General features: G+C 45.8%; 1 protein-coding gene across 1 annotated transcript in view; it reads left to right on the top strand.

The window, feature by feature from the left end:
- CALN1 (calneuron 1) overlaps positions 1–21,671 on the top strand; it is a 139,997-nt gene that overhangs the window by 66,668 nt on the left and 51,658 nt on the right. The window contains exon 4 of the mRNA XM_067309604.1: positions 7,602–7,714. Coding sequence (XP_067165705.1) covers positions 7,602–7,714 — 113 coding nt within the window. The remainder of the gene's footprint in view (positions 1–7,601; positions 7,715–21,671) is intronic.

Consider the following 21,671-nt stretch of genomic DNA (forward strand, 5'->3'; position numbering starts at 1 on the left):
GGGTTGCGTGAAGCTGACATGCTTCTTGGCAGATGTTCAATGGCTTTTACTGCTTTCTAAGTTACTGTTTTTGTTGCACTTCTCTCTTCTAGCCAAGCACTAAAAGCATTCTGCTTGTTTTAATCCTTGTGGTGGAGCTCAGTCACCCCAGCCAACATGCTGGTGCACCTTTGATCCTATGGCTGGTACAAGTGCTAAGTGGACTTTTATTGACAAAACTCTGTTTATTGTCTCAGAGATAATACTCCACTCACTCACAACAGGGCACCTCAGACCTGGCATTGCAAATCCAGAGCCCTTAGTCCTCCTCTTCAATCACTGTCTTGCAGGTCACCTCCTAGACAGGCTCCCCTTGGGCAAACATGAGTAGTTAACAGATTTTTTTAATGGGAAAACAAACAAGCCCTTTGCAGCAGTTTCCCTTGTCTTGCAAGACAAGTGAACAGGCTGGTCAAACTGAATAACTCTCAAGGTCCTTTTCTTGATTCTGTGACAGATGCACTCCCTGGCTCCTGCTCTTTGGGCTCTGTTTGATCCTATCAGACCCTGTGGAAATTTCCTCCTCCAGGAACCTGCATCTGTACAATTTGCTAATCTTTCATGTGGAGCTCTCGTTGAACCAAAGCAGCCAGGTCTGCAAAGCCTCTCTTAAAACCATGGGACTTGGAGTTGACCTTCAGGGATAGAGTGGGCTCCAATGGAGATATTTCACCCCACCCTTCAGCTCCAGCTAATTGTTCCTAAAAAAATTTTATACGTTAAAACTTTATACATTAAAGCTATGGGGATGTGTGGCAGCATGGGTGGACAGTAAAAGAGTGGCTGATTGGTGTCTCCTCACTATCCCTGAGGAACAAGAGAAACAAGAAATGGTGTTTTTTACATGTCTTTCCTATTATAAAATGTCAAAGACCCTCTGCAGACAGCTCCAGTGGGGAAACTTCTCAAGGAAATGTGAACAGGACTCTTGGGAAATAGGAAATGCTCTTTGCCATACTTCTCCATCCTGGAGACTGACTGCACCTCCTGTGCCTGTGGGTAGTGGTGCAGAACCATGAGGGAGGTCTAGCTCCTGTCTCTGCCAGCAACCTCCTTTTCCGTAACATTTGGGCAGGTGACACTGTGCCTCAGTTTCCCCATGGCAAAATGCCTGTGTGATTACTGATTCACTCTCATGCCTGTAATGGAGCTTTATCTCTTCATTTCAGCCACGTTCACAGATGTCTTTTAATAAAAGTGTTTTCAAAGTCAAAAGTTTTATAAAAGACTTTCCCTAGCTCTGGCTGAAGGTATGGACTGAGGCTATAATTATGGAGAGAGCCTTTGGGTCCCGTTGGGGGAAAGGTCAGAGCAGTGATCAGACCTTAAAATCTCTGAAACCAAAATACTTGTCTGGGAAACATCCTGGAGCTGGAGCTAGTCTGTGCACATCCTCTGCATCATTTCAAGACATAGCAGCAACAGCCTTCGCAGAACTGTATTTTTATTGCACAGGTTACTTTATGGGCGCAAACAATGACACAGACCGGGACAGAGAGTCACTGCAGCTAGCTATTAAGAGAATAAAAATAAACAGGAGTGTTGTGTGCCCCTGGGACCCAAGCTGCAAACGACTATCTCATTAACTTTAAATATATCACCTAGCTGCACTCTGGAGGTCAAACTCAAGAAAAAAAAAAAAGAAAAATGAATACTTATCAGTCTACACACAGCAGATTCTCATCTCCATTTAAATGTGTGCCTCATCTTAGTGCCTTGAAAAGAAACTTTTGAGGAGGAGGGAGAACGCGATTTTCCTTAGACCGGCCAGGGAGAAGACTTATTTAGGAAGCAGTCAAGCCAGATTATGCAGGGTCCTAGTTTAATGCACAAGACTCTGAAAAGCAAGTGTAAGTCTCTATCCTGCCCTTGGGTCTAGGTTTGCCATGCAGTGCAATCCATGTGCGTTTTTTTCTCTCTCTCTTTCTTTCCCTCCTCCTGCCATCTTTCTTTAGCCCAATGAATATTTAAATATGTCCTCCAAGGGAGCAGCTCCAGCAGGAGTCTTTTGGAAAGACGGCGGGTGACTGAGGGCTGGGGGTCGGGGCTCTCCCTCAGGATGGGGGTGAGACAGGTTCAAGCTACAGCTCCAGTGAGCAGTTAATTACTTCTTCAAAGCAGAACAGCTCTGACAGGAGGGTTTGCCAGAGCCCCCGCACAGGCCGTTCCTACCTGGGCCTCGCTGGGACGTGGGAGATTGGCAGCCTAGTGCCAGCTTGCCCCATTCCCCCTTTCCTCTTCCACGTCCCGTGGGGTGACCTCCTGCAGGCTACTGCTCTGCTAGTCAGGGTCTCTCCCTGCCCAGCAATTCCAGCCTGGACAAACTATTTCTGACCATAGGTCCATTAAGACTGTGATAAATATACCAGGAAAAATGGCTCAGGCCAAATGGATGTGGCGTGGCTTGGTGCAAGATGAAGCTGAAAATGCAGTCAGGACATCAGCTTAGAGAGATGGCTGTGATTTTCTGTACTCAGCTCTACAGTACCAATGAAGACTAGCTCTTTCGATAAGAGAAAATAACACCTTGAAATCTCTCTGGCCTGAGAACCTAAAAGCACCTTGCCAATGTGAATGAATTTGGATTGAGGGTAAATAGTTTAGGAGAATAAATCCCCTTTCAAAAATGATGGCAGCTCCTAGGAGTCTTCAGCTCCCTCAGATATATTCATCTAACCCTGAGTTTGCTCCCTGTGAGCTCAGTGGTAGGAGGGTCCTCTAAGTGTTGAGGCATTAGTGCTTTCTCCTTTTTTACATCACATTGGCTTATAACGAATAGCTAAGGCTTTTCAGAGATGCAGAACCCTTCCTAGTGCAGTGAGGTCCAAAGTAACTCTCCTTAGGCTGCAATGTCTAGGAAAGCTGGAAAAGATCTTGGTTTCCTGATTCTGTGCTGCTTTTAGCTACCGCTCCATCGTCTTCTGCAAGCTTGGCGAAAGGTGAACATTGGACATGTAACAGGCCACATAATTCCCTGCTGTAACTCTGCTGAGCAATGTGGTGACTGCCAAACTGAACGCGAAGCACAGCAGAGCATTAACGTCAGGGCTCTTCAAGCTGAAATTATCTGCAAGGTCTTCGGCACCTAGAAAACGGATAGTGCGAATTGCGGCAACCAGCTTTGTAGTGAAGAGACCCGCTGAGGGCTTTGGCCCAAATGCTGAACAGGCGGCAGAGCTCACGCCTGTCCTCGGGAACCCAAGGTCGCCATGGAGGGAAAGGGATCCCAGGAGACCCAGTGATGTTCCTGCTTCCTGTTCTGCGATAGAGAAATTAGCCAGGCTCACGCGATTGATCCCAAGGCTGCTGACAGTGAACTGAGTTGCTATTCCTTTTTATCATCACACTTGCCTGCTCTTTGTCTGAGTCGAGACAGTGCCTTGCAGGGAATAAACCTTTGTGAATATCTGGAAACACTTAGCATACAGCAGATGCTAACGGACTAGTAATGATAAGCAGATCTAATTTGTCTCTGATGTATCTCTGTGGCCAGCGATGTTCTGAGTCATACTTTGAGTTATGCAATGTTTTAGCCGCAAGATTGCCAACCCCCTTCTTACATTTTGACATAATGCAAGGATTAAGAAGTATTATTGGGAAGAAAAATCTTAGCGCATCTCTGTAAGTAAATAAATAATTTGGGTAGATTAACAATGGCGTTTAAGCTGAGCTCATTTTTTTTGCAGTGACAATGGGCTACGATCCCTCACACAAGTGATTGCCGCTGACGGGTGGGAACTCGGTGATTACGCATGGGTGGTCAGCGGAGCGCCGTTGGGGATTGCAGCTGGCTCTGAAGGCCTCCGCTCCTCACCCGCTGGGTCCAGCTGTCCCTTACCTGATACCTTGTGACCCGACGTGCCGCTGTGGGGGACAGGGCGATGTGCTGGCCTGACCGCCTTGCCCATGCCGCAGTCCGCCCCGGGGAGCTCTGCACGGCCACGGAGGTCTCCTAGCCCTCTCCTGTTTGTAAATAAGTTATGCTAATGCGTGACTGCCTTAATCAATCAGGGCCTTGCGCCCAGCGTGGCTCAGGTTTCTAGACCTATTCTGCATTTCTAACTGGTGTGAGCAGTGAGAGGAGAATACCTGCTGAACGCCGCTCGCTCCCAGCCGTAGCTTTTGTCTTCTTGCGCCCCATCCTTACTGTTTAATTTGTGTTAGATCAGTTCTCAGCTCCTGTCACCCATAGCAGGCAGGTTGTTTTCCTTGACTATGATGAGATCTTTCTAAAGTTATTAATGTTCAAATTGTGGGAAGGGGAGGGTGGTGGTGGATGTGGACAGGACACACATTATAAATTGACCTGGGGTGCCTCTGAGGAATTTGGGCTGCTTGGTTGCTGCTGGAGGAAGTTCTGTTCAGGATTTGCTGAAGTGATTCACGGAAGGTGAGAGCTGTGTAGACAGCACACATGCCACAGATTGGGATCTTCTTCCCCTTCTTTGCATCCCTTAAAACTGTCTAAAAGTTAATTTCTGAATAAGCTGCACATTGCTTACTCTGAATACAAACTACTCTCTCCTGAGAAGAACATCTGTAGGCATGGCAAAACTGAACATGCAGACGTGCACGGTCTTTGATTTGCCTCCACTGCAGACCCTGGAACAGATGCTAGATGCATACATCACAAATTAGCTTGTGGCACTGCATGTGGCTATGACTGTGAAGAGGAGGAGGAAGAAATCTTTTGACTGCGTCCCGTCACAAATTTCAAGCTGAGCCTTCAAGCTGTGTGCACCGATGAGCCGATGGCTGGCCTGAATTCCTATATATCATCCTGGGAGCTGTGGGTACTGGGCATTTTGGGGTATGCCAGAGACTGTGGAGAGCAACCAGTGTTGCAGTGGGTGCAATCCTGGCGTCTATGTGCTGGTTTTTTGCAATATTTCTCTCCTGGCTGTTGGATATTGTACAAGGAATTTTCAGCCAAAGTTGTGAGTTCTTTCTCTCTCTCTCTCTTAATATTCTGATGCTGCAGTCTCCTGAGATCCCGATGGCAGGAAGGTTTGTTTTCTGCAGCTTAAAATGAATGTTAAAGGGATATTTTTACCAACAAAATGTTTGTGGGTCTAGTTTCTTTGCTAGTTAACAGTTTTAATTGAAAAAGCACTCAATAAGAGGATAATGCATTTGTAATGGCATCTTTCTTCTGAGGTTATGGAAAATGCTATAATTAAGCTGATAATTAAGCCCTGTGAAGTTAGTTATGATCGCTGGCAAAGGCACAGGGAAGTCATGAGAAAGGGGTTGCCCAAAGTCTTGTTCTGAGTCAGAAGCAGAACCCAAGAGTCCTGGCACCTGTTTCCTCCTGAGTCGTGTAGGATTCTTCCTGCTTCTCTCCTTTGTGCATGAAATGACATTGTAGAAAATTCAAATTGAATAACTCAATTTTGGGGGGTCAGACATGGATAGGCCAAATATATGCACAGGCAGGTACTAGAATCTCTTTAAAATGCAAATTGTTTTCTTGCTAATCTGGCTAATTTCTTTAACTCAATCTGCATCATAGCATATGTTTTTGTTACTGCTTTTCCCTTGGTGTAGTGTACTGCAATGTAAATCGCCCTGAATTCACTGTCACCTTGCATTACCTTCCACAACGTGATCCAACACGCTGTGACTGATACAATCCGACTTGATGTCATCAACTGATGTCTCCCATGGGGCAGCAGAAAGAGCACATTTTCCTGTGACCTATAAACGTTTATAGAATGGCTTTCGAAGTGATGGGGTCCCCACTCCTTTCCTTTTCTGTTTAAGAAGCTGTCCCTGACATAAGCTTCATCCTGCCCTGTGCTGAGCCTCTCCAGCCCTGCAAGGCCCTTCAAAACCTGCTGAGCCCTGAATGGGTGAGCAATGCCGGTGTGTTGGATGGGGTCTTCTTGCACGCTGGTTGCTGTGCTGCACTGGAGCCACTTACAGGATCAAAGCTCTTATGAATCCCTGCTGGGATTTCTTTTCAGAATCCCAGTTGTCAGCTCATCCCCAGGATATTCACTCTTGTCTTCATGAAATTATGGGCTGAGCCCTTCAGCGTGTAGAGATCACTGTTCTGGAAAAGGAGTCGCTTTAAGTCTGCTTATTTACATTGTGTTTCTGCTCAGATAAGAACACAGAGAGATTTCAATCAGTGGTGCGTATGCTCAGATCAAGAGTATGAAATATAATGAACAAATGCCAGCAGCATGCAGTTCATGTGGTAAAGCCATCACACAGGGCTGCTGCAGGTACTGCAGTCAACAGTGACATTTTAATAGTGACCATTGCACTGATCTGCTTTAGCCTGATGGTTTTAGACCCTCCTTACACCCGATAATTTAGCAACAGCAACTACACGGAGAAGTGGATGCAGTGAGTTCCGGCTGAATTTAAAGCAAAAACCCCCAAAATCTTACGGTTGTTGATTCTGTTTCCAGACTTGAAGGTGGGCTAATATATCCACTTGTATCAACTGATTTAGTAACGGACTTTTTTTCTTCCCATGAAACCTGGTCTCTCTTAGACAAACGGGAACAGGATGGGGCAGAGGAGTCAGCTCGGCCAGTGATGGGAGGCTCCGCTGGGGAAAGGGAGAAAGGGCTCCGTTCAGTGGGTTTGTGTCTCTGCGCTTTTTCCCTCTGGAAGAGGCAAACCCTGCTCTGGAGTGATACGGGAAGGAGCCTGGCAAGGGGGTTTTCCCTTGCTGCAGTGGAGGGATGGGATGGGAAGGCAAAGTGTAAGGGAATATGTGTATAAACAGATAGAAAAAAGAGAGGCGTGTAAGCATTGAACTATGCTGTTGAGAGAGGCAGGTATTTTTAAGATCCTTCAACAGACATGAATTTTCCTTTTTTGCCATTTTTGTTAAGCATCCCGGAAGTTCTCCAAGGGAAGAGTTATATTTGATATAATGCTTGGATACACTTCAAACAGCCATATGCCTCATTTACAAAACATACAATATACTGCAGGGGCTTCGGACTGTGTAGGCTCAGTTCATTAGTGGCAGGAACAGTCTCCTCTTCCTGCTAATGGCACTGAAACTGTGTCTACACTGCCTGCTCGGCATGCTGAGCACACAGGCCTTTTAAGACACAGATGCTGATGAAAAGCTAAAATGAAATGCCTTGTAGATTCGCAATAGTCTGGCTGTTCCTCCTCCGTGTACTCTCTCCTCTGGAGGATGAGGTTGGCCCTGTAAAAGTTTTGCAGAGACCTGACTGTTCAGTGGCTGTTTCAGCAAGGAAGAGCCCTGGCAGCGCTCCTGGCTGCTGTCCTCTTGCCGAAATTGGTTGTTTTCTTGAATAGTGACTGCCTGTAAACTCTCCAGGGTTGGGGAATGGTCTGTTCATCTCTATTTGTGCATCAGCTGGTCCTAACTTGGGTCCTGGGGATGTCACAACTTTGGCCATTCATTGGGATAATAATGAATTTGAGTGTGTACGTACCATGAAGTTGATGCAGGAGGTACCATATTGAGTGCATGGATTCACGATACGTAGCAGGTCCGGACTAGCATGGTAGACACTGGCACTAAGTGATACTTCGATGAAAACTCCGATCATTTTCTTTCATTCCAGGGGATGGCCAGGTTGATTTTGATGAATTTATGACCATTCTGGGACCTAAGCTGGTATCGTCGGAAGGCAGAGATGGCTTTCTGGGAAATACAATAGACAGCATATTCTGGCAGGTAAGTGTGTTAAATGCAACGTTAGTCGACGAGTATCAATGGCTTCCAAAATAACAGTGATTTGTTGGGAAGCATGAGATGTCTTGCTAAACAGGAATACCTGGGTAAAGGCTTTTCAGCTGCCTTATGATGTGCACTGCGTAACATCGTACCGCGGTGCTGGAGTGACCTCCTCTCAGTGAGACGCCTGATCCGAACCCCACTGAGGAGGAAGAGAAAGCACGTACGCGTTAGTGGCTGCGAATGAACTGTGGTTGAACGCAGCAAAGCACTGAGTTATTTTTGCAGCACATCTGGGGGCATTTTGGAATTCGTTTTCGGAAGAGAAAAACATTTCTTTTTTTTTGAGAACACTAGATTAATTAGTCTTTTGAGTTAGAAACCTTGAACCTGTCCGGCTGCTCACAGAAATGTACCGCTGTTCATCATCTGCTTGGCTGTGGCTAATGGATGCACTCAGCAGACTGAGTGTGTGCTACGCAGGTCATGGTTTCTCAGTATTTCTGTGGTTAATTCAGGTCCAGGACTGAGGATAACTGTGTGCAGTGCCCGTACAGACTTTACCCGTGTTGCTGTCCTGCGCTGCTGTGTCGGTTTGGTCCTACCTGTTTCAGGCATCAGATGGAAGGCAGGTTTTGCAGCGTGGAGCTGCCTTACATCTATCCTGCACTGTGATTTCACACAGGATTAGACCTTCCTGGGAAAACAAGGACAATCCAGGCTGTTATGGCAGGGATTAAAAATCTCCCAAATCACAGTGCTGCATGTTGCTTGCCAATGGATTAAATGCGTGTTTTCCTGGGAGATTACTGTTCGTTTCATTGATCACCCAACAGTCTTCGCTTGCTAATAAACTTGAGCTGTTACTGAACTCATGTGAATCAAAAGAGTCAAACCTGGAAGCGTTTCTGTCTTCTGTTACTATCCTCTGGCACTATTCAGGCTGAATTGCGTGGAGTTTTGTAATAGTCTTCTAAAGTCCTTTAAAACTTGTTCTTGGCCTCCTGGCGAATGATATAAACAGCCCTAGAAATCCTGGTCTGGATTCCAGCATTCGGTTGTCAAAGCAAGTGTTTGGCGTTCGTGAAGCGCAGTAGTTTATAGTGTATCTGGAGGGGATGCAGTGGTTGAACTCACGCTGCGAGTGGTAGGACTGTAGCAATCATTAATGTTTTTATTGCCTCCATTTTGTCCTGCGAGCCTCCTTGCAGTGCATGACTAACAGAGAGGGGAAGAAGCACGAGCTCTTCTCATGAAACAATTTGTGTCTTCAAGAGCCCTGTGGCAAGACTCGCTTCACAGGACCCGTTCAAGAAGCACAAATGCCCTTTGGAAAAAAGATATTCATGATCTGAGCTCTTTGATGGGGAAGCAGAGAGGACTGGAGCCCTCTCTAAAATTCAGCTTCACAGATTAACTTGCTGCATATAGAGATCCTTCAGCCCGTTTAAATGGCTGCAGTGAGTTGCTCAGAGGTTTGAAAGGAAGGGAAAATGTGTGTGATCTGGTTTTAGAGCAGTGGGACTCCTGCGTTCAATTTTTTGCTTTGCTTTTTCCACACAGAAACCTCTGGTACCCCCTGTGTGGGTTCATACCCATGTCCTCCCGGGTGTCTGGTGGGGTGAGTGAAGAGAGTGTGGAGACCTCAGAAAACCAGCCCAGTGGCAGGGGGGGAGACCGCCCTGGGGATTTGGCCGAATTGCATGAATGCTGCAGTGCCTTGGAAAAGATGTCCGTGTTTTTCACCTGTAAAGGTAAAAACACTGCCTCCTTACATAGCACATTCCTGGATTTCAAAGCACTCTGCAGGAGAGTCCAAATCCAAGTTGCTATTTTAGACATGGGGAGGCTGAGGCCTGGAGAGGAAATGAGTTAAGACTCAAGATTGCGCTGCAAATCTTGGTGAGCTGGGGTGAACCTGGGAATGGAAAATATGTCTTCTGCGTCTCAGGCAGGGTCCCAAGGTGACCCACATGGCACAGGTGGCGGTGTCGCAGTGAGCAGCAGGTTAACGCACGGGCTGGGTGTTCCCGGCTGGGCAATAAGGTAGGTTTGCTTTACCAATGTTCATCCTCTCCTACAGCCTATGGTCCTGGAGCAGATAAGTCTTCATCTCACATTCCTCTTCTCCTGGATTAGGGAGAGCTCATGGAGAATACAGCAATTTTGCTGCTTATTTTCCAAAAGAAAAAACATCTAGGGAAATGCCATTCAGGCTGTGGAGCAACAGATTCGCTTTGCCTGTTTCTACCTGGCCAGAGAAAGCTTTTGACTTTACCAAAGCCTTCCCCATGAGTCAGGTCATCCATAAGCAACGCATTTGCACATCTGTGTTATCTTCAGTGGGATTACATCTGAATTTGAAACAAAGCTTTTTCCTGAGTTGGGGCCTGGCTGTGTTTCCCATATCCCATTGACATGCCCTTTTCACATTTGCTGGAGCAGGATTGGCTTGGAGAGGGGTGGCGAGTTTGGCTTGCTGAAAGAGCACTTTTCTTCCACGGAAAATAATCTCCCTGAGCGACTTTCAGGATGTAATTGTGCCCAAGGCCTGGGGCTATGAATGGGTCCAAGTGGACAGAGGCAGCAAGGGCGCAACAAGAAGAGGCATCTCTGTCTTTGGGGACAGTTGGCTCAACAGTGCTCCTGGGGAACCTCACCCCAAAGCTCTGTGCAGCGAAAGGCGTCTTGAAGAGGTTCTTGTATTGGGCACAGGGGGAGAAAATACATGTTGGCATCCAGAAACTGCCTTCTCCTCTTCCATCCAAACAGCTTTCCCCCAACTGTCACGATTTTGGCGTTCGGGCTATTTTTGCTGAGGGTCCAGCTTCATATGCTGTGGCACTTTAGTGCAGACTCTGTTCCAAATGCACTTTAATAGTTCTTTAAATAATGCAATGACAGAGTTAAATAATAAACAGCAGCAGAAGGAGAGAGGAATTCAAAGGAACAGGCGAGGGCCTGGAGATGCATTTGCAGATGAAACTGGGGGTGAGTTGGTGGGATACAGGAAGGCGGTTCCAGATGGCAGAAGCTGCAGAGGGGAAGGATCTTACAACAACAGTAGTGGGGCTGCAGGAGACAAAGAGGGGGTAGAAACACTGGGAGAATAGGGAGCAGAGAAAGGGATGGAGGAGACAGACTTGAAATAATAGGGAAATGATGTGTCGTTCCTATTGTATGCGTTGCGTGAAGAATGATGGTCAGTCAGCGAAAAGTTAGCTTCTGCTGAGACCTGTGTATTGGCAGATATTAGAGACACAGAGGGTCTCTCAGATATATTTTGCCTCCTTGATTTCCCATGTGGGCTTTAAATTGAGTCATATCAGTTTGTGGTAGAGGCAGCTGACTCTTGCTTTCCCAGGAAGCAGCCATCAGTTCTGCTCCAGTTAGAATGGCTCTCCGAGGTCTCTCAGGATGGTTGGAGAGGTTTGTGGGGGGAGGGAAAAATCATCCCTGCAAATACTATTTCAGGCCAAGTCAATATAGACCAACGACATCAGGAGAGCTGAGGAAACATGAAGTTTTCTTTGCCTCGGAAAGTCTGCCTCGGAAATTGCTAGTGAGCTGCAGTGTGCGTGAAGCAGTTTTGCAGAGGACATCCCCGGACTACTTTCCCAATGGTTTTCTTTTCCTTATGCCAACTGTTTGCAAATGGAAGTAAAATGTACCCTTGCATGCACATCTTTAACTTATTTACAGAGAGAAAGCAAAGAAAAAAAAATCCAGGGAAATGCCATTCAGGCTGCAGAGCAGCCCATTTCTACCTGGCCAAAGAAAACTTCTGGTTTTACCAAAGCCTTTCGCAAGACCATGAGTCATCTCAGGCAGTAATTTGTTGAAAGCTTTTGTTCTTAAATATACAGCTGTCCTGTAACCAGCAGCTCCTTCCTGGCGTGTAGGATTACTGTCAGGTGGAGTCTGAAGGCTGAGAGCACCGACTGAAGTCCTGTTCTCCGTGGTTTGAGGCAGACTCACTGTGGTGAGCTAGCGGCAATGATGCAAACAACACCTTTGACTGTTTCCACAGTGTCTGCTGTTATTCAGAACAAACGCAAGGAAAAAATGAGCGTAGATGACATTTTCAGAGTACCTCATGAGCGAGGATCATCTCAGTGGAGATCAGTACGAGACCCTGGCCCGACACAGGGACGTTCACTCTCGCAAGATCTGTGTCTGTCGTCTGTCCCCTTTCCTCTCCATCTTTCTCCTTCTGTATTTTTTCAAGAGTGGTCACCCTCAGCGTACCTTCCTCTGTCTACCATCTCTCAGATGTTCCTGATGCAGTTCACACTTAGTGTCTTGAAGCTGGTTTTCTTTAATGTGTCAGGCGATAATTTGCAGTGATTTGGTAGCTGTTACATGATCAGAGAGATGGTATATGATTAATTTTCAGGCATGAGAATTTGTATTTCAAGAGTTCATGGAACAAATCTGGTTCCAGTTTTGCACACAGAAAATGGTATTTTGTACAAGTGGGTTTGGGGGCCTTTCTAGTGTGTGGCCATTCATATCAGTAAAGCGCTTTAGATGAAGAGCATTACAGAAAAGACAAACATCACCACTGGTAAATATTAGCTCTATTTTTTTGTCAAACAAAACCCAAATCTGCCCACTGTGTTGCGCCATTCTGAAACAGAAGGATAAAAAGAGAGGGGAGGAGTTAGGCTTTTATGTTCATTTATGATTTTTGTCCAGACTGCTTTCAAGTGCAGAGACCTCTGGGAACAAATGTTAAAGAGTTTTCACGCAGCCAGTGTAATGGAACTTCAGTCCCTGGGGTAAGGGACAGAAAGTAACAGGAAGAGAAGTAACAGTAATATTGGCTTTTATTTAAAATAGACCTCTTTGTCCTGTTTAAAATGCTTTTTGAAGTCAGAACCAGTTTCCCTTAGGTTTGAATGGTTAAACAACAGGGCTGCGTCTGCCTTGGATGCAGAATACGTTCTGTACCCAGCAGAGCTGATGAGATTATTTTGAGAAGTCAATACTTTGTATGGTGATCATTTGAGAGGAATGGGCTGCCTGCTCTTTTTTTCCTTCCTCTTTACTGTGTGCAGGTGGAAGCTGCAAGGAATATCCTTTCAGACAGCGCTAATATATTACCTGAGCAAGGATATCCGGAAGCTTTGTCTTGCATGAGGGAATGGCACTGTATCATCTGCTCAGACGTGGTGCCCATTTGTCGCATTAGATATCGCACAGTATAATTTACTGGCTTTCAGGAAGAGGCTATTTGTTTTTGAACAAATAAGGCCGCTTTGCAGGAACTTGATGACTGGATTACCAACACAGTGCTTTGGACCAGGGAGGTGCTGCTCAGAGATCCTCTCGTTTCCCACTGTCGCGATCACTCTGTCCTTTTGTGGGGACAGCGGAGCATCGGGGAGGCAGGTCCTGCTAACAGAGCTGCTCTGCAACTGATTGTGCTGTAGGGGCTTGGGAAAACCTCTTATTTTTTTCATGCCTCCACATGGACCTTTGCTCTGGGGCAGGAATATCGTGTTTATTACTATCTTTGGTGGGTGGGTGGGTACAGCTAAAGCTAGATCCTGCAGCCACTCTGTCCTGGGGAAGAAGGAATAGACAGGGATGGGGCAGAGCACTTGCTCCCCTGTGCTCCTGAGGCCAGCAAGCTTAGCAGTCCGCTTGGATGTGCTGCACGCCAGGGAACGGCACAGCCAAGAGAGCTGCTTCGTTAGCACAGAGCAGCGCGGACTGTTCCCGGCTGCGGGGGAGCCGCGTGTGCCGAAGGGCTGCCAGGCGGGAGCCTAATGCAGCACTAATAGAGCCAGGACCACATCCAGCTGTGCAGTGATTACATCCGGCAGCCGCTGTGGGGGCCAGGAGAAGCTCTGGGGAGTGTCACGTAGCCCGGCGGTGCAGAGGGGTCGGCAGAGATCCGGCGGCTGACGGGGAGCGCAGAGCTGGCTCTGCACACGGGCAGGCAGAGGGACATGGTCAGATCGGGACACAGCAGTGTTGTGCGCATTGCGTGGCTGCTGCTGCTGACACTTTAGTGATTCAGTGGGCGAAACTGCCCATCCATAATCTGTTTTCAGTTGTCACTGCAAATGGAATGACGTCCCAGGGGAGAGATCTGGGCTATCGTGAACTGGTCAATCAATTAGTGCTTTAATAGAGTGAAATGAAGGAGAAAATGTGTGGGAAGCTCCGTGGCACAGGGCAGGGTACAGAAAAGCCTGGGAGGCAGCGGTGTGGGAGGGAAGGCAGAGGATGAGGAGGCTCTGTCTGAGTGAGGGCTGTGCTTTTAAAGCTGGCCCATGAGAGAGGAGTGTGCCTGGATGAAGTCCAGTAGGTGTATCTGATATAATCTCTCCCTCAGAAGACACATGAAGGTTTTCCTCCTTTTCTCCCGAGGAGTCAGTTTAGAGTTGGAAAATTTCTTAGCTTGCTTGCTTAACCTTGGGGGAGTTAAAATGATAGAGCTAGTTTGAAAGGTCAAGGAACAAGGTGATGCTTGGGGTTGCTGGTGGCTCCTGGCAGTGCAGGTTTCACAGCTGGGACTGAGCTACATGTGACAGGGTAAGAAACTGCTGCTGCTACTTGGAAAGTATGCTGAGATTCGAGGAGAAAAGATTAGCCTAAGAGTATTTGCAGACCTCATACATGTGCAGGTGGCCTCTATCTTGGTGATGACGTCAGGGTTTGAATCAGGAAACTCCACGGCTGAAAGCTTGGGTACTACAACTTGATCAGTGGGATCAAGGATGGATAACTGGGACTGTACCACCTTCGCATATTGCTACACTCCCACTCATGTGCATCCTCTCAGCCAAAAAGAGCAACCTAACAGAGTCCTCTCCCACCAAACAAAGACCTCCACCTCACTGCAATATTTGCAAAGTTCTCAGCCATTTGGGTGTCTGGGTTTTGTTTGTTCAACATGAAACGTCTTAAAGGAGACTTGATTTCCCCTGAAAAGATGTCCTGTACTTCTTAAAGATCTACGTTTTCTAGGGTTTCCCAAGCTGAATACCACCAAACTCACAGTTGGTTTGAGACCCTTAGCATTTTCTCTTCCACAGAAACCACTGCAATCTGAACTGTGAGCCAAGCATCCCAGAGCATTAAGCAACCATATTTCCAGTGGCAACTAATGCTGATTCCAGGTCAGCTGGAGCCATTAAGTTCTCCTGGTTCACTGTTAACTCCATCATCCTGATCATGCTCCAGTTTGGGAAGTTAAATGTGTCCTGTAATATTTTTTCCTACATTTTAAACCTGACCTATATTTTTCTTATATTCAGTCTTAAAATGTTGTGAAATTTCATTTCACAAGGAAACAGTGCTGCAGCAATGAGCAGGGTGACTCTGTCTACATAGTTAGTATTGATAGTGTGCAGTTCATCTCAACTAACCTGGGACATTGAGTTGTTTGGACTCCCTTCATAGTTAATAGAGAGAAATAGCCACTTCCAGGATGCAATTCAAGGGATTTGTTTTAGACATCAACCTCAGGAAGAGATGAATCATGCTGCAGAAGTGCCAATTTTTCTCCGGTTGCTATAAAGGAAGTCTAGAAAAGTGGCTCAGATGGAGATGTGTGCACTGGGGACAGCTAAGTGCTGCCTGATGAGTCCCACCAAGGGTGTCAGAATGCCTTTTTGATTTACCTACTGGAAGCCAGCTCTGTCAGTGCTGAGAGTGTTACCAGGAGAAGGACAGTTCTGGTTTCCTTATTGAATCTGTTTTGTTGACAAAGAGATTCCCACTAAGCATGTGGCACTCAGTAGTTGTTGTAACATTTTGAAACTGAATGCTTGCAGGTGATGAATACATCATCAAGAGACTTCTCTTTTTTCTGTAGTCTAGGTATCAAATGTAGAAGTGCTGTGACAATCCACCAGCATAGATGTGAACGTGCAAAAGGTTCATTACCTGGGCCATACTGGCAGTGCTGCCGTTGGACTGGAAAGGTGTCACACCCCTGAAAGCCCCTTCTGCAGCATGTGAAATTGCCAGCGGCCAGGGTGGTCAGGAGTGAGTGATAATGTTTGGCGTCCCCATGTTTATTTATTTCTGTGAAGGGATCTCATTTTTATTAGTACACATTTGCCCTGTAAAAAAACGGGTTCTTTGTAGTCAAATTTAGTGCTCAGAACTGGAGACATTGAAAATTGCAAAGTTTTGAAAACACTTGTGAACCAAAGCAGGACTGGTACCAAGAGCAGGAGAAAGGCAAGACTTTGATGTCCCACTGTGTTTTTCTAGCTTGAACAGGTTTATTTATACCTTTAGCCTTCTGAAAAGACAACACAGCTTTTGTTCAAAATATATTTAAAGCAGGCAGTTTATATAAAGAGGCATCCTGCCTGCTGGTTGACAGCGTACGATTGTTCTGGCAGGTGGTGATTTTGGTATGTGCGCACGCCAAAGCACTCACGTACACATGCACCAACCATCTCTTAAGGTACAGAGGGTTTTTTTCTTCCCTGCCAGGTTATATATAAACCCAGTTTGTGTCTCAGTTTGTTACTGGGATCTTTTTGCCTCTGCCTGATGAGTGAAATAGGAACTGCACTGTCATTTTCTCAGTGATCTGCTTAGAAATGTAGATGATCATCGGCTGATGTGTATTTGAACCATGGCTGGTATCTGAACTGAGCTGGTGAGAGTGTTTCTTGCTTTTTTGGATTCTGTGCCATGAGGGTCAGACTCCCCAGCATCTCTGAATACACATTGCTTGGTCCCTTGAAAGTATGTTACTGGTTTTGTTGAGGGTGGGATGTCTTTTTTCTTTGAATGTGCTTTTTGATGGTGATGCCTTTGAAAGGGACCATTGGGTGATGGAGTGAAGGAGGCTCTCTGGGGCAACAGTTTTGGCTTCAGATAACTCCCCTCCCCTCCCAGTGTCACAAAGGGGGTTTCTTCCAGAGGGAGACTCAACTGTCCTTAAATCCTAAGCCAGCAGCAGATCTTACAATCTGTCCTTCCTTGCTGCACAGAGAAAAGGACAGGCAAGGTTCTGCAATTCAAATGCCATGAAAGGAGAAACCTCCTCACACTACCTGTGGCTTGTCCGGTTATTGCATGTTCTTGTAACAAAACCATCTCTTTCACTGCACTGCTGTTGTTTTCTGGAGGAAAATTTTCATTGACTATAGGAAAAGTAAAGCCTGCTTTTCATGGAGATCAGAATTTTGGAATTGCTTAAAATGGACTTGATGGTGGTGGTGTTCTTCAAAAGAATACCCACTTTGGGATGGAAATCTGTATGGCTCCTCCAAGCCCTGGGTTTCAGTAGATGAAAAATACTGTGAATATTTCACTTAGGTTTTGAAGAGAAGAATGAGAAGAAAAACAGGAAAAAAGACACTCCATCACTCACAAAAAAACTCAAAAGCAAAAGTGTTGTCAACTGTTTGCAGCAAAAAAATTTTCTCAGAAAGAGGAATGACCTGTTATGCAAAAGGGAAAAAACCCTCTTTAAACAAAGAAACACCCACCCACGCCCCCGCCATAAATAAAAAGAGATCTCTGAAAAAATGCAAGTGGAAAACTGTAAATGACCACTGTGCGGGTGCCCGGTTTTCCCCTTGGCTGTGACAGAGTGAACATCGAGTGATGCAGCTGAACACAACTGAATTTGTGTAGTATTACAGCAAGCAAGGGAGAACATTTTTTACCCCAGCAGATGGCTGAGGACACGGGTTGGGCTGGGTTCGTTAGTGTGAGCCAGATAAGCGTTAGACGTTATGGCATTGAAGAAGGACCTACAGGTCCTGGCTGCCAGACAATTCCTACATCACAGTGCGTAACTCAGATTTTCCCAGTATGTATCCAAGATTTTCAGTGCAGTTTGCTAGAACCTGACAGCTGAAGCCAAAAGAGAGCTACCTGGTACCATCAAGCCCTAAGCGTTGCACTGGTTGTGTGTTATACTTCTCAGTTGTATCAGCAAAATAAAACCCTTGGGTGTTAAACCCCCGAAATGGCTGACAGCTGGGGCCAGCATCAGCTGCTGGAGCGAATCGGTGCCTCTTCCGTGTTGCAGCAGCAAGGTGCCAAGCACCGCAGGTTTTCTGCTACAGCAGAGGCATAGATAGCGTCTTGTGCGGTGATGAAATACGCTGCTGTGAGCCAACCCTCTCAGTGCTACATCCTCCCCAAAGCAGGACTGATCCTCTCTTGGGCTGCACTCCTGGGAGCTGTACCTGGCGCTATGAATTCATCCCGTGGAGGATGGGCGCATTGACCCAGTTTGCAGCTGTGGTCATCCCTGCCTAGTCTTTACGTCGATGGCATCCCCTCCCCTGCACCGGGCACAACCTTGCTGTCCCAGATTGCTGTTGTTTCTGAGGAACTCGAGATTTCCCTTCATGGTAGTGGGTAAACCCAGTGGAATTTGGGATTTGCTTTCTCCCACACTTTTGAAAGTATCTCAGCCATGTTCTTAAGGAGACAGTCATGACTTTCTGAGCATGGCCTTGCCTGGGCCTCCTGCAAGGAGGCAGACACTAGAAGAACGAGGGTTTTGTGGCCCCGACACATGGTTCCTCAGGCACTGTCTGTCTCGAGCTGCCCAGACCATCAGGATGGAGGTGTTTCCTTGGCCACAGCCCTGGCCCTGCTGTGGTCACAGCCAGCTCCATCCTGCACCTGCCTTCTGCTGTCCCCCAGCGCTGAGGGAGGGGGAAGATGGGGACCGTGGCTGCCTCTACGGCCACTCACAGCTGTGAGTCTCTGGTTTCCCTCAGTGCTGCTTTGCTGACCACAAGCCGCATGGCAGGAGGTGGGACAAGGTTTGGGCCACACACCTCCCACCCCTTCCCTCTGCCCAAGCTCCTTGTTTGCTTTTATCAAGAACTTGTGACATGAGTCCTGCAAACAGACCTGGTGCAAATCTGTTTTTTATTGTTTGGTAAGAATTGCATGGATTGTGAGGTGGTGTGCCTGGGATGAGGGCATGTTCCTGGTGCTGTGAACATCTCCTCTCGCTGCAAACTCAGTGCCACCATCGTGACTGAGCCAAACAGGCTCTGGTAGTTCATTCCCCTTTACAACCCAAAGTCTTGCTGCTGGCTTTCTTACTGCAATTTTCCAGCAGAGGCATAATCTAGTTTTGCCAAGTGGGTGGAAAGATGCTGACCTCAAAGAGAAATTTCTTGAAGTCTCTTTTAAAACAAATTTGCCACTTCTCAGAGAAATTGTTTCTTTGTCTGTGTGCTTTTCTTCACCTTCATTTTACTATTTACGGAGGCTTGAATATATTTCTGTGCCAGCAAGGGAAGAAATGTTACACACTGAAACGCACAGCGGTCTCTAGAGCTGATAGTCTTGTTGTAGTCTCTAGTGTCACAGGGCAATTTTATGCTACTATTACTGGAGTAACACACAATGCTATAAAATGGTAATTAAAATAAATAATTAAGTAACCCAGTACAGTTGCTCACAGTTAAGAAGATGTATCAGGGTGCAGCTGCTGGCCATGTTTATGGCAGAAGTCCAGAGCAATCCAAGAAAACCAGTGGAAGAATTAAATGTATGTGTAAACTTGGTGTGAAGCATTCAAAACTGGTTTTGATCTCTTTTTTCATGGAAGTAAGCAGATCCAGCGTATAAGGAAAGGAATAAGATCTCTGTTCAGAATGTGCCAGGATGATTTTAGAGTTCCCTCCAGAGGTGTATTTAATTGTCCAGCTTCCCTATAGTGAGCAGGGAGACAAGCCTCGGGAAATGTCCTAGCAAACTACACAGGTGAAGTTCAGAAAGCGGGAACAAAGCTATTCATGGAAACGCCTCCAGTTTTGGACCGGAGTATAGAATATAGACACCTTAGCCTGGATGAGAGATGAAAAAAAGTAATCGTATAACAATGATTTGCATGTTTTTATGCTCTTCCTGTCCTTGCTGAGTGTGTTAGTTTAGATGTTTTTCCCCTGGAGGCTTGTTTGCTCAGGGGATTGTTAATATGAGACACTTGCTGTCAATGCGTCAGTCCCCCAGTGCTCACCAAGCTCAAATTCCTTCCAACTTTTGGAAGTGACAGAGCAATGAAAAGACAAATGAAATAAATTGATGCTTTTTAGGGGAGCAGATTCTGAAAAGAACTGTCACAAAGGCAGACAGGCTGTACGTAGGTGACAGATTTCAATGCTTTCAGGGACGGTGATCCTCCATGAAGATAAACCTGTGAACCTCAGCTTCCAACACATAGGAGTGCTTTTACCCTTTGTATTGAGAGACAACTGATTCAGAATTACTGTTAATATTCACTTGATGGCTAGTTGGGATGCAGCCACATGTCGTCACAAAATTAGCCAGTCTGTTATGTTAAAATGCATCTTTTCTCCAATACTAGATTCTTCTTGCTACATATCAGCCCTACCCTTCCTTGCATTTTTCTAATGCCACATCTTTATTACATGCTGCCATGTAAAAGTCTGCTGAACTCCTGGCTCAGAAATGCTCTTGTAGTTATTCAAATAGCCTTCGCCAGACTGTGTCTCTTTTTTTCTACTGACATTCAAAAGTGCTTGAATCCCAAGGGCAGTTTCAGAGCAAAAGTGGAATATATTATAATTGTAGAATCAAGCAATGATGGAATCCTCCAGGAATCGCAGATTTTGCTCAGGAAACGCATGTACTGGAGTTCTTCAGAAAAAGAACATCTTTTCCCTAGGATTTTTGTTGTTTTGTTAACTTTGTCAAATGTTTAAGAGAACAATGAGAAACCTCTGTGACAAGGGTACATGTAGGCAGGTGGCGTGGGAACTCAGCTTGAGTCCCGATGTGTCTGGAGTCTGCTGAGGGCCTGCAGGCAAGAGCTTGTGCCTTTATGTGCCTCATCTGGAGGTTTGCTCAGCTTTTTATTTCCTTATATATAGAATAAGGCTCACTTTAATCCCACTTAAGCACTTGATTCAGGGAGAAAGCGCCCATTCAGCGATGCGCGTACCTCATCGTAAAGGCTTTAAAATAGGTGAATGGGGAACAGGCAAACTTGTATGGGACAGGGCTGGAGAATGGATTGGTCCGAAATATCAGCTCAGACCAGCCTTATGGGCTGGAGGTAGATGTGAGCAGGTTATCCGGAGCCAAACCCTTGGTGCTCTGCTCTCAGCTTGCTGGGATGATTTAAGGGCGTGCTTAGGTCTGCTCTTCTTGATTCATGTTGGACGTAAAGGTGCATGCAGAGAAAAGCCTGCATAAATCTTTCAAGATTGGGAACTTAAGACCTAAGCCAAGAGCTGGGTCTTCTTGCTTATTTGTACAAAGCTCCTTCCCCCACCATTGAAATAGTGTTTTTATTAAGACAGTGGGATAATACCTTAGAGAATAAGTAACACTGATGATTAGAGATAATCAAAATGTTTTCATGAAGCCAATTTTATTGAAAAATTACCCTTTGTTTTTTTCCCAAGTGAAACTTTCATCAAAGACTCTTTGAAATTGCCATTATTCTCAGAATTTCTGCATTGTTTCTACTGAATAATATAAGACTATTTTTTATCGAAGTGTTTTTAAATGTTTATTGGAGATTTGTGTACTCACAAGTAATGCTCCTTTCTTATTTATCTGAAGAGTGTTTTTCAGCAAACAAATCAAATGGATTTTATATTATATCATACGCAATGGAAAATGGTTCCATTTAGAATCTGGCAAAATGAAAATTACTTAAAAATATGAGATATGTATTTTTTCCATTTTTTAAAACTGAAATAATAATTTGTTGAGTGTAACTAGGGAGTGTAGCTTTTCCTGCTGCTATAGATAGCCAAGCTGGTACAAATGCACCTGATTTTGACCACGTATCTCTACTACTGGTGACAGACACCTGCAAACCTTACAGCACTTCTTTCTGAGTGCACTTTTTCCACTATAGTGGTGAACTATTTTCTCTACAAAATTCCTACAGATCTGCCTGGATTCCCCTGGGTGAAGATGATCATAATCTATATATTGAAGAATAATCACTCCTCTGGCAGCCTGC

This window comes from Apteryx mantelli, chromosome 22, assembly GCF_036417845.1.
Source record: "Apteryx mantelli isolate bAptMan1 chromosome 22, bAptMan1.hap1, whole genome shotgun sequence".
Taxonomy (NCBI): Eukaryota; Metazoa; Chordata; class Aves; order Apterygiformes; family Apterygidae; genus Apteryx; species Apteryx mantelli.